Below are 12542 nucleotides of genomic sequence, written 5' to 3' on the forward strand. Positions count from 1 at the left end.
GCTGCGGGATGCGCAGGGATGTCGGGACCGCGCCGGTGCTCCCGCCTCCCTCCCGCACAGCTCCGTCTGCCGGGCGCGCCCCGCCACTGCCGCCGCCCATCATCCGGCCTCGGGGCGCGCCGGGGTTTCATCTGCTCCTGGGGGCTCCAGGTGGGTCCCTGCCCGCCACCGCCGCCACCCATCACCCGGCCTCGGGGGTCCCCGGAGCTGTGGCAGCTGCTGGGGGGTCTCGAAGCGGGTCCTGGTTGTGCAGTGCCGGGTGCGGGGCGGGTTGGAGGGGCTGCATTCACAGCCCCTCCATGAACGCAGCCCCTGTCAGTGTGTAACCCCCTCCTGTGAATTCAGGCACTCTGTCCTGCCCCACTCCAGGAACCGCTGACTCTTTGCTCCCCCTTTCCGCTCCCCATTTCCCAACCCAACTGCCATAATGGGCAAACTGCCACAGGAAGCCCTAAGCCACCCTGCGTTGGGAAATCTGCCTGCTCCTGGGCAAGAATTCTGCACTGGGCCCCAAAACAAGCCTGGCTCTGCAGTGAGGGTCAACATATCCCCCCACGCCCATGCTCCCCACCCCCTGCACCCCTTTTCGCATTCCAGGTTGATGCAGAACAGAAGGTGGAAACTGCCCCTCTGCCCACAGCATCATCCAAGAGCCACTTGGGCTCTGGAGGGGCTGAAAGAGGGGCAGATGGGAGCACAGCACAGTCCCGGTGTCACTCAGCAGTCCCGGGGACACTGTCGAGTCCGAGAGATGTCCTGGGGCCCCGCTGCTGCCACCTCCCTGCCGAGAGGGGTTTCATCCCAGCTAGCTCAAGGCACAAGAGGAGTCAGGGCTGGGAAGCTTCTCTGCTCCCCGTCTCCCACTCCAGGGGAAGCTTCACGGAGCTGCAGGGCCCCGATCCCCTGAATTGCACAAAGCAGCAACACCCGGAGAGGAGGAAGCAGGAGGGAAATACCCGCCCCCATCCAAGGCTCAACCCCCGGAGGGATTTAAGAACCCCCACCCCGAGCAACCCCAGCGGTGATGGTAGCAGCCCATTTTGTGCCACCATGGTCACAGCTGGGCTCTTCATCCTCAGCCTGGGAGGCTCCATCCTGCTCCCAGCTCTGGCCACGGCAGGTAACGAGAGAACTGGGGTACCAGGGCAGATTCCTGGGGTGGGACATAGGAACCCTGGACTTCCCTGTGCCACAGGGAAGGCCAACGATCACCTGCACCCACCAGGCACCCAGCGGAGCCAGATCATCGGGGGAAAGGCAGTAGCACCCCATTCCCGGCCCTTCATTGCCTCCATCCAGATGGACGGGCAGCATGTCTGCGGGGGCTTCCTGGTGTGGCCCAAGTGGGTGATGACAGCTGCCCACTGCCTCATACCCAGGTGAGCCCCGTCCCCACGTGGGACACGTTCCCTCTGGGCATGGAGTGGTCCCTTCTAACCAATAACCCCGTCCCAAGGGGTTAAGCTTCCCCATCTCACCTGTGCCCCCCTTGAGTCCCTCTGGCCATCCCCCCCTCCCCGATGGCCACCAGCCACAGCAGCGCCCTCTCAGCCCCGCCTTGGCCACAGGCGCAGCCCCTCCATACGCGTGGTGCTGGGAGCCCACCGGCTGCAGGAGCCCGAGGAATCCCAGCAGATCTTCAGCGTGGCCGAGTCCATCGCCCACCCACTCTACACCCCCGGTGCCGCGGACAACGACATCCGCCTGCTCCAGGTGAGTCTGCACGGGGCACCCAGCGGCCGGGCAGTGGGGTATCCCACAGTCCTGGGGTGTGAGAGGGAGGCGGGGTGCCCCACACCCCTGGGGTGTGAGAAGGAGGCGGGGTGCCCCACAGCCCTGGGGTGTGAGAGGGAGGCGGGATGCCCCACAACCCTGGGGGGTGAGAAGGGGAAGGGGTGCCCCACGGCCGTGGGACGCAGGAGGAGATGGGGTGCCCCATCGCCCCGGGGCATTGGGAGAGAGCTGGAATGTCCAAGGTCCCGGAGCACCGGGAGGGAGGATGAGAGCCGCACGGCCCCAGGGCGCCGGGAGGAGGTGGGGTACCCCACGAGGGGCCGAGTCGACACTAGATGTCAGTGCTTCTCCGGAGAAGCAGGACCGCGCCGTGGGGTGTGATGGAGGCACTGAGGACACACCGACCCTGTCCGGGTCAGCGGCTCCCGAGCTGCCAGTCTCTACAGAGGGGCTGACAGGAGGGGCCCAGCCTCTGAAGGGGAAAGGGCAGGGCCAGGGAGGTCAGCAGGAGCAGTGGGCAGGGGTGCGAGGGAGAACCAGGCAGAGGCAGCTGGGGGGCTCTGCAAAGCCACCCACGCCCTCATTGCCCACCCAGCTGGACAGGCCAGCCACGCTGAACAAGTACGTGAAGCGCATCCGCCTGCCCTCGCCGCACATCGACCTGAAGCCCGGCACTGTCTGCTACGTGCTGGGCTGGGGGGACATCTCCAACTCTGGAGACGAGCCCACCGAGCTGATGGAGACCAACACCACCATTGTCAAGCGGAGCCTGTGCCGGACGCTGTGGAGGGGAAAGGTCTCGGCCAACATGCTGTGCGGGGCCAGCCGCAACGCCACGCTGCAGGGCGTCTGTACCGTGAGTGCACCCCTGACCCCGTGCCCCACACTGTCCCCCCCGGGAGACACTCAGATCTCTCTGCCACCCCCTCATTTTGCAGGGTGACTCCGGGGGACCCCTGGTCTTCAAGGACAAGGTTTATGGCATCGTCTCCTTCTCTGGGGAGAGATGTGGGGACCGCCGGTTCCCCGACATCTACACCAAGATCTCCAACTACATTGACTGGGTGCACCACATTGTGCGAGGGTTCCGCCATCAGAAGGGGTGGGTGAAGCCCCAGTGTGGTTGGGAGTCCTGGGGACAGGAAGGCTGTGGGAAGAGGGGCCAAGATATCTCATGGGAAGGGAGAAAAGGGAGAGAGGAAAACACATCCTCCAGCTTTGGAGGGGCTGGCAGCTGATTCTCAGGGCTCCCTGAGCCCCCCTCTGCCCATTTGCAAGGGGTGTTATGTACCCCCCAGGCTACACTAGAAGCTCCTCGTATATCCTCTCGTGGTGACAACATTTGCCTTCCTCAATAAACCCTCAGTCCCCATCCCAACTGCTCCTCCTCTGTGTTTTGGTCTCCCCCGACTTGTCCTGGGCTTGTGAATGGAGCAGGGGGTGCAGGAGGGAGGGGAGTGCAGGCCCTGCCCCAGAGGAGCCAGGATCTGCATCCAGGTGCTGCCACCCCAGAAGCATCCCCAGCTGCCTTCCCGCCGGGGTGTGTCTCCCCATCCCGTCCCACCCCGTCTCATCCCATCCCGCCTCATCCTGTTCCATCCCGTCCCACACCGCACCCTCCCCACCGCGCGACGTGACCCCCCAAAGAGGGGAACCACAGACACCCCCCGAGGGCAGGCGGGCTCCCAGCTGCGCTGGCGGAGCCCACAGGGATCGGGATCCCGTCGGGAGCCTCACCCGCCTCCCCCGCGCGCAGACGGGAGCGGGGTGCCCGCAGTGGCCGGCAGACGTGTGCCGAGCTGCTGCTGGGTCTCAGCTGAGACACACGTGCCTCTGCCCGGTGTCTCCGGGGACAGACCCAGACATTCCCTGCTCCTGGCTGTTTGTTTTATCTGCAAATCGCTGGCACGCCGTGGCTGCTGCAGGGCCTTGCACGGGGTCAGGAGATGCAAGCCGCAGGCATCGGTGGCTTTGGGGACATCCGGCAGAGGACAGATCCCTACCAGGCTGCCAGCCTCCAAAGAAGTCCCCAATCGCAGCGGGGTGCTGGCAGTGACAGCGTGGGGCAGAGACCCCCTGGAACGCCGGGACGGGACTGCCAGCCCGAGGGCATCCGCGCTGGCAGGGAGCCTGGAGAGCCGGCGCCTGTCCCGGCTTGTCCCAGACCACCCAAAAACCGGTGGGAAGGCGGCGCCTGACTCACAGCCGTGTTTTGGAAGCTGAAATCTCCCGCTCATCACAGGAGCTGCCGTTGCCGCCGCAGCCCGTGCCCGCGGGCTGGGCACGGAGCCACCCGCCAGCCGCTCCGGGGCCAAACCCTGCGGCGGGGCGGGCAGGACCGGGAGCTGCCCTGGGCAGGAAGCGTTGCAGGCGGCCGCGGAGGAACCCAGGCCACACACCACCGCGTGTGGTGGCACCTAGAAAGGCATGGGCAGTGTTTGGAGAACTCCTGGACACCCACCCCCAAAAGCAGGGGGACACTGCTGACTGAGCTGGGCGAGCAGAGAGGGGCTGTAGGAGAGCGCCCTATGCCCACCCCGAGTTATCTGAGATGTCTTTTCCAACCTAAATGGTTCCACGATTCTCCGTGATGCGCTGCCGGGCTGGTCGTGGCTCTGAGGGGATTGGCCAGGGGTCAGGGGCTGTGCCATGCCGGCCCCCGGCACAGGAGATGCGGCTGAGGGGGATGCGGCAGCAGTTCCCGTGGAGCTCAGCACGCCAAGCCGCAGGCTGCTGCCCGGGAAACATCCCACATCGGGACCCAATTACCGGCAGGAATTGTTTTGTGAAATACCAAACCCTCATGGCACGGCCCGAGATTGGGAACAGATTTATCTTCGTCGCGGGTTGCTCTTCCCCGCTCTCCCCTTCCCTCCCACCGCACAGAGCAGCCTCGGCTGGGCTGGAAAAGCCCAGCATGGAGCTGGAGCAGATGGGATGAGGCTCCTCATGGCTGTGGGGGGCTCCCCACATCCCTAAACCCTGGTGTGGATACACAGCCCGAAGGAGAACAACTTTTCCTGCAACCCCAGAACCCACCAGCAAAACCGGACACGCACCACTGTTTATTCTGGTTTTTAATTGTAATCCAAATCATAACACAGCCGTAAAATGCCCCAACAATATGGAATAGGGAATGTGGATGTTCCCAAAGCATCTACCTCGGGGGTCAGAACCCAATCATACAAAAATAGAAAATAAGGTATTTTTATATATAATATATATATATGATATTTATATAAAGTCAAGAGCTTTTTGGTGTCAGAGCTGAGCTGGTATTTACACAGGTGACAACGGAAGAAATGAGAGAAGGAGTAAAAATAAATACAGGTGTGGGCAGAGCAGGGGGTGCAGGGGCCACGCAGCTGCTGTGAGGGGTCCTGGGGGGGATGGACAGGGCCAGCTCCCCCCACAGCCCGGGCTGTGCCCAAAGCTGTTCTGGCAGGCAGGATTAGGAGGGCTGGGGACAGCTGCCCTGGGCAATGGGCTCTGGGGAGGGGGACAGTTGTGCCGGGCACCAGCATCACCTCCAAAGACGGTGGGAGCCTGGTCTGATTTGGCCTAGGAAAACCTAAACTGAAATCCATTTGAACACACACATGCTGAAACTTTAGGAGACAATAACATACATGTATTTTTTTATATATATGTATAGAAAAATATATATCTATCTCTCTCCAATCTGATGCAGTGTGCACTGCCTTTCCTGCCACTGGCAGCTGGGGCCAAGCCCCTCAGGGAAGGCGAAAGCGCAGATTCCCTCTAGACCTCGAGGTCCTGGCCAGAAACGTCAGCAGAGTACCGAGAATTAATCCAAAAATAAATAGGCCCAGGGCTGCCGGCCAAGGACACGTGGGGGGGGCCCACGGACACCCCTCCACACCGCACCGACAGCAGGGAAGGGCACCGGCCGCTCTGCCGGGCACTGGAGCATCCCAGGGCATCTCAGCCCTGCTCCAGCCATAAGCCCCCTCCCCTGCTCCCTGGCCGGCAGGATGGGAATCGAGCCCCCTGCGACTGCTTAACATACACAGGGATAAATAAGGATCTTTTAATCTTAATAAATATCAGGTATATGGTTTGTACAATATACACATAATGCCCCTGTCTCCCAGCTCCGGCTCAGCCGAGGGACGATTCACACGTAGTTCTCCTCCACGCTGTCCGTCTCTGAGGAGAATTTGGCTGCAGCTGGAAGCAGAAGGAAGTGGTGAGAGGGGTGTGAGGGGTGAGCAGGTGCTGGGGGTCTGTGCCCGCTGCCCCCAGCCCTGCCCTGCTCACCTGAGCAGCTCCCGTAGTGGCGCACGCCGATGGAGCGGCCGCGGTGGCAGGTGGCTCGCCGCAGGTGGCACGCCGAGGGGTAAGTGACGTTGTTGTTGCCACAGAGGGCATGGTCCAGGCTGGTGGGCTCAGGGCAGGGGGCTGTCCGGCACATCACGCAGTGGGCACTGCCTGTCTGGTCCACCACGCAGGTGTGGGTGCCAGGACACACCACGCTGGAGCAGGACTCTGCAGGGAAGCACAGGGTTGGAGTGACCCCAGGGACGGCCACCCCCTTCCCACAGCTACTTCACCCCCGGCAGGTTTTGGGCATCACCCCAGGGAAACCCAGTCTGCTCCCTCCTTCTGCTACAGGGTACAGAGCAGAACCAGGGGCCAGAGGGTTCTGATCTCCCCATCAGTGATGTTCCCAAGGCAGGGGCTGGCAGGGGCCAGCATCCTGAGCACAAGGGAGCTCATGACCTTGAGTCCCCAGGCTCAGCCCTGGCCAGAGCTTTGCCACGCGGGAGGAGCCAAGGTCCAGCTGCAGCAGCCGAGCACGGGGCTGAGCCCGCTCGGCGCAGCGGGACCTGGCTGGGCCAGCGGCCGCACGCAGGTGCCTTGGCAGGGAAGCAGCAGCCACTGCGGCCAGGCTGGCAGCTGCCGTGCTGGCCCCGGCGAGAGGGAAGGGCAGGGTCACCCTGGACCAGACCCAGCACTGGAACGGGGGCGCACGGGGGTGGAGGGAGCCTGCACAGCAGGATCAGGCCCTGCACAGGGCTCTGCTGGGCTGGGTGGAGGCTCGTGCACCCCCATCGTCCCTCCACCCTCCTCTCTTTCCCTGATGGATTGGAAGATTTGGCATCTACAGCTCCCAACTCCCATTTCTTGCCCCACGTTTCCCTGCGCAGCCCAGAGCTCAACAGGCAAAGCCTTCCAGAAAGGAGGGCTGGAAAAATAACCATAATCCTTCTGACAGCTCTTGGCAGGGCTGGGAGGATCGCTGCACTCTTTACAAAAGAGGAAAAAAAGGGGCTTGACGTTTTTAAATGACATTTTAGGGACTGTTACTGCTCAGCCTGCAGCAAGACCAAACCCCACTGCACCAACAAGCTGCAATGTCCCCTCAAGGGGCAATGAGACCCATGTCCTGCACCAGGACAGACCCTCCCTCCTTGTACCACAGGGAATGGGGACAGGATGGGATGCAGTGGGGTAGAGGCACGACTGCACCTACTTTTGCATTTGCCCTGGTACATCACTTCGAGGTCGGGGTGGTCTCTGCACTTGGCCGTCAGCAGGTCACACTCGTCCCGGTAGGTGTAGCCATCAGAGCCACAGACCTGCAGCTTGCGGGGCAGGCTGGAGCAGTCGGGGGCACAGGCACACTGGGGACGCCCGTGCTTCATCTTGCAGACCTTGTCGGGGCCGCACACCACCCCCTCGCAGCTCTCTGGGGACAGAGGGCAGCAGCGCGTGAGGACACAGCACTGGCTGTTCGCCACCAGGGGAGGGTCTGTCCTGCCTAGTCCCACAGTGTGACACCAAGTGGGACAGGGACAGCATCACCCTTGTGGTCCCAAACGCCCCCCGGGTCACAGCACGCGTGCTGACGCCGAGCTGTCCCAGCAGCATCTGGATCTGCTCAGCTCCTCCAAGGAGCAGGTCGTTGGCTGCGACTCCACGCAATCCTCCAGTGCTCACCCCAGCCGGAGCCCCGGCTCCGCTCAGCACCAGCTCACTCCTTCCCATCTATTTATTCTTTGGAAGGAGACATTTCTTTTTCTTGTGCAATGGAAAAAATCTATCTCTACAAGGCCCCAGTTTCTCCAGGAGCTGGGCTTCGCGAGTTGTCCGGGCAATCGGGAATGCCGCTCCCAGCAGACAATGCCCGGCCCTGTCTCGCTCCGTGACTGGAACACAAGAGAGGGAGGCAGCAGCCAGCGCCGGTCCCCAGACAGGCAGATGCTTTGTCCCCCCGGGTCACCTCCCGGCCAGTGTGGGGGCCAGGTTCAGGGGGTCCTGCCAGTGCCCCAGGACCGTGCCCACGCTGGCGGGGATGGAGAGGGGCTGCCAGCTCCAAGCAGGGGCCCATCCTGGTATCCAGGGGCCCAGACACTGGTGCTTCTGCAAGGACAGGCAAAAAGGTCAGCAGCAGGGATGGGGGGCTCTGGCTGGGGCAGCTTTGCCTCCCAAAGCACACACATCCCTCACCCCAAAAATGTCCCCATAGCTCCCAGGACGGAGGCACTGCCAGGACCCAGCAGCACCCATGAAGAGGAAGGCAGGGCAGGACCAAAAGGCTTCCCAAGGTGGGGATTCACCCCCAGCAGGAAGGATCCCTGCAGACAGGGTGTGTGCTGGGAGCCCTGGGAGACACAGAGGGGGATTTCCCTGTGGGAGGTGGGCCACCTTAGGAGACATGGAGGAGGAGTAGGAGGAGGGGGAGAAAGAGAAAGAGGAGGATGAGGAGAAGAAGAAAGAAGGGGAAATTCCCTGTCTGCTTGGCCCAGCTGTCCCTGGGGGAAATTCCCTGCTGGAAAACACTTTCCCATCTTGCTCTCTGATTTCCATAGCTGAGGCCTGTCCTAGGGAAGAGAAGGCTGAGGCTGGGGGACCCCAGGACAGAAGGGGACAGCTCCATGTCCCAAGGCTGCCAAAGCAAACAAGACCCTATTACCCTCTACTCTGAAATGCTGCCAGCAGTGCAGAGTCCAATGATCAGCAAGGGATAAAATTGGAGAATCCGCCTGTGACCCCAACCCTGCAGCCTGGCTTTCCCCTGCACTGGGTCCTTGCGGGGGACACCGTGTCCCCAGCAGCTGGAGCCAGGAATTTCACCTCCCCCCAGAGATCCATTTGCAGAACCCCCAGGGTCCGGCCAGCACCATCCCTGGCCGCCCCGGCTGCAGCCCACTTTATCCTGGAGTAACCTCTCCCAGCCTCACAAGCCCGGGGAGTGGGAGCACAGCTCCTCTTATCCGCCCTCTTCCAAGGCCCCTGGAGCCTGGTGAGGAGCAGCACCAGCTCCATCTGGATGGGACAGGCAGGGGCTGGCTGAGGGTGGGGGGTTGTGGTGCACGTGCTGGCCAGGCTCTCCAGCAGTTTCCTCAAAGATCCTGCTGCCAGACACCAATAAACCCCAGGAACCACAGCCCCCCCACCAATAAACCCCAGGAACCACAGCCCCCCCACCATGGTCTGTGGCCACTTCCAGCCCTCCCCGGGTCCCCCAGCCTCCCGACAGAGATAAGTGAGGTGAGTGCAGACTCCTGATTGAAGGCTGCCTGTCCCCACTACACTTTGCTTCCAGCACAGGGTAGCCCCTGGAGAGGGTCCCAGTGGTCCCAGCTCCCTCCAAGCAGGGCTGGGGCTGGAGCCAGGGCAGGATCTCACTCAGCTTTTGGCTGGCACAGTGTGCAGCCCCAAGCTGCAGCAGGATGAGCCTGAGGAGCTGCCATTGTGGCAGTGCTGAGGGGTGCTGGGGGAAGTGGTTTTGTTAAAAACCTTTTCCCCTTTAAGCAAATAACAACATGACCTTCCAAAGCCCTGCTCCTGCCTCCTGCGGGCAGCAGGTCCTTGAGCGTGTTCTCACACAGCCACGAAAGTGCTGGAGGATCCGCAGCTCCGGCACACGCCAAAACATCTGGCGGGGCTGGAACTCACAGCTGGAGAGTTTCCACTTCTGGAACTGCCCGTTACATAAAGCCATTTCACACACGCGCTGGGAGGAGCGAGGGGCAGCGGAGGGGAAGAAATAGATCTTCTTTCCTTAGAAAAACCTGACGAAGTTTCCTTCTGAGCAGCCGTGGTGAGGGCAGGGGAGGGAGGCCCCAGCGCAGAGGGGTTAACTTGGGAACAGCCAGCCCCAGATCCTCTCCCTGCACTTGGCTGCCCTGCCAAGACCTGGGTCATGCATCCCTCTCCACTGGGAGAGCAACTAAAATACACTCAAAACGAGAGCAGCCGGGGGACACAGGCTGTCCCGCCAGCCCTGATCCACAGCAGCATCTGTCCAGGAGCTGCAGCAGCAGGAGCACGGGATCAGGCAGTCCCTGGGGTCCCTGTGCTGTCCCAGACCGCCAAGGAGAGCCCTGTCTGGTGAGGGGCAGCCCAGCTCTGTGCTGCTGCATCACCCGGAGCTGCAGACTCTGAGTATTGCCCCCAGAGTTCCACACCTTCCCCATGGGCAGAGCTCAGCCCTACAGTAGCCTCTCACCCCCCAACCTCCTCACCTTTGCAGGGGTGGCAGGTCACCAGCCCCAGGAAGCCCAGCAGGCTGATCTTGTTGCCTGGGTAGGTGTAGTTAGACCAGGCCACATCCACGTTGCCGTTGGCACAGCATTCCTCCCACGTCACGCCTGTCTTCAGGATCATGGTGCACTTGGCCTCCTTCCCCTGTTGCAGCCAGCAGATTCCACCTGTGGAGAGGGCAGAGGGTGAGGGATCCCTGCTGTGCCAGGACCCCTGTGAAGGGCAGTGAGATTCTGGCTGTGACTAGACCACCTTGGGGCAGAGGCTCTAGGATCACTCCAGTGCTCAGGACAAGTCAGGGAACCTGGAGATGCTCTGTGCTGGCTCCTGTGGCACAAGAGTTGTCCCAGGGCAGGCACCCCCAAGGGTCCCTGGCATGGCAACTCAGTGCCCCCATGTCCACCCCAACGCTGCTGCCAGCCCTTTTCTGCCAATAGGCTCCAAATCCAGCATTTGGACCACAGGGATGGCCCAGTTATCCCAGCACTGCCCCTGATGCTCTGGGAGATGCCCAGACTGCCAACCAGGATCTGGGCTTGTAGCTTGCCTCTCCTTTGCCCTACCCTGACTGCATCTTTTCCCAGTTTCTGCCTGCCCCCACAGAGAGGGGGGTCCCAGCACAGGGCAGCAGACAGAGTGGGGCCAGTGGGTGGCTGCTGTGAGTGCTGGATCTCCTGGCATGTGCCAGTGGCCCCACAGAGGGATGGAACTGTTCCCTGACACAGGAGTTCAACACCCACAGCCTCTGCAAGGAGCATCTGAGCCAGCGGCTGGAGCACAGGGCACTTGCCCCAGCCCTTGGGTCTGGGCCAGACCCGCGGCATCGGATCCCTCTGACTCAAAAGCCTGTTTGTTCCGTGACCCACCAGCGAATCAGTTAGATGAATTTTTTTTTTTTTTTGTGAGTGATTTCTTTGCAATTTCCGCCTCTGCAAACCAGCCTCTTGTGACGCTTATTTGGGTTCGTGCTCTCATTAGCTGTGCTTGAGGTTTGCTAAACGGCGAAAGATGGAAGGGAGGGATGGGGGCAGGGACGGGTCTTGCGCTGCCAGGCGGGAGTCGGTCCCCTCTTAAGCAGGATTTACCCTGCTGCAGAGCAGAGCCCGTCCCTGCCCTAGACCCCCTGTGCCCCCCTCTTTCCCCACGCACACGATTCTGGTTCGGTCGCAAGCATATAGGGCTCCCAGCCCGGCTGCATCCGCGGGGCAGCTGTGGATGGAGCAAAACCCTCGGGCTGCGGGAACCAGCGCCTGGGCACCTCGGGCAGCGCCAGCCGCTCCAGCACGCGGCTGCCATCGGGGTTTGTCCTCCACGGATTTGTCCAATTGCTCTTCCAAACTCAATTTCCCGTTACAACACCGCGCGGCCCCCACTCCCCACGGAACATCCAGCATCGTGCGAGGGGAAGGTGGAAACTCCCGCGCCGCTGCGGGAGAGGCGACACCGGCGGCACCGCACGGCTCCGAGGCGCTGGGAAGGGCTGACAGAGCCGCGGTCCGGGGTCTCGGGATGGCCTCTCCCACTGTCCCGACACCGCCCAGGCACGGCGAAAGCCGCTAGCACCGGCAGCGGAACCAAGCTCCGAACTCCACACCCCAGTCATGGACCGGCCCTGCTCCCGGCCCGTCCCACCGGGGACACGCAGTCCCGAGCCGACTCCGCCGCCCGCAGTCCGGGAGCAGGGATCCCCCGGGACACAGCGGGAGCGGGATGCCGGGGCCGGGCAGCGGCACCGCCGCGATCCGGGACGCGGCAGCGGAGCCGGGCGGGACCCGGGCAGTCGCTCCCGCCGCGCAGCCACGGGACCCGCCCGACGGAGGGACGACGGGGACCGGGACACCCGAGCGACCCCGCCGGGCACCCGGCAGCCGCCCCTCCGCCCGGTAAAGCGGGTTTGCACCGCCGGGAGCCTGGCATCCACCCGGCGGGACGGGACAGCGGTGCCCGGGGCTGCCGCCCGATAACGGCACCGCGACCCTGGGCCGGGCCGCCCCCGCCCCGAACACCTGCCGGCGGGAGCGGCGTTACCGGCGGCCGGGGCGGAGCGGAGCGGGTGGACAGGCTGCGCCGGGAACCCCGCCGGGACCGGGACCCCCGTGGCTCTTACCGTGCGCGGCGGCGGGGCTGCAGAGCGCCAGCAGGCAGAGCGCCAGCCGCAGCGGCATGGCCGGGCCGGGCGGGGACGGGCCGGGACGGGCCGGGGCGCTCCGGTGACCTGTTGCTGTGAGGCGGCGGCGAGGCCGACGGAGCTATAAAGCAGCGGGGCGGCGTGAATCACCGGGCGGGGCGGCGCG

General features: G+C 63.1%; 2 protein-coding genes across 2 annotated transcripts; one reads left to right on the top strand and one right to left on the bottom strand.

Moving 5' to 3' along the window:
- Window positions 1-18: 18 nt before the first annotated feature.
- Window positions 19-3089, top strand: PRSS57 (serine protease 57). Its single transcript, XM_033081933.1, has 7 exons — window positions 19-29; window positions 61-150; window positions 870-1120; window positions 1226-1379; window positions 1569-1713; window positions 2330-2590; window positions 2673-3089. Exons 1-7 carry the CDS (start codon window positions 19-21, stop codon window positions 2970-2972), a joined length of 1212 nt encoding a protein of 403 aa, XP_032937824.1. The 3' UTR covers window positions 2973-3089.
- Window positions 3090-4810: 1721 nt separating this feature from the next.
- On the bottom strand, window positions 4811-12423 carry FSTL3 (follistatin like 3). The gene is made up of 5 exons (XM_033082257.1): window positions 12356-12423; window positions 10230-10415; window positions 7232-7447; window positions 6016-6243; window positions 4811-5925 (listed from the first exon to the last, which is right to left on the bottom strand). The coding sequence occupies exons 1-5, from the start codon at window positions 12411-12413 to the stop codon at window positions 5873-5875; spliced, it is 741 nt and encodes a 246-aa protein (XP_032938148.1). The 5' UTR covers window positions 12414-12423; the 3' UTR covers window positions 4811-5872.
- Window positions 12424-12542: the final 119 nt, after the last annotated feature.

Source organism: Catharus ustulatus, chromosome 29 (assembly GCF_009819885.2).
Source record: "Catharus ustulatus isolate bCatUst1 chromosome 29, bCatUst1.pri.v2, whole genome shotgun sequence".
NCBI classification, from domain to species: Eukaryota; Metazoa; Chordata; class Aves; order Passeriformes; family Turdidae; genus Catharus; species Catharus ustulatus.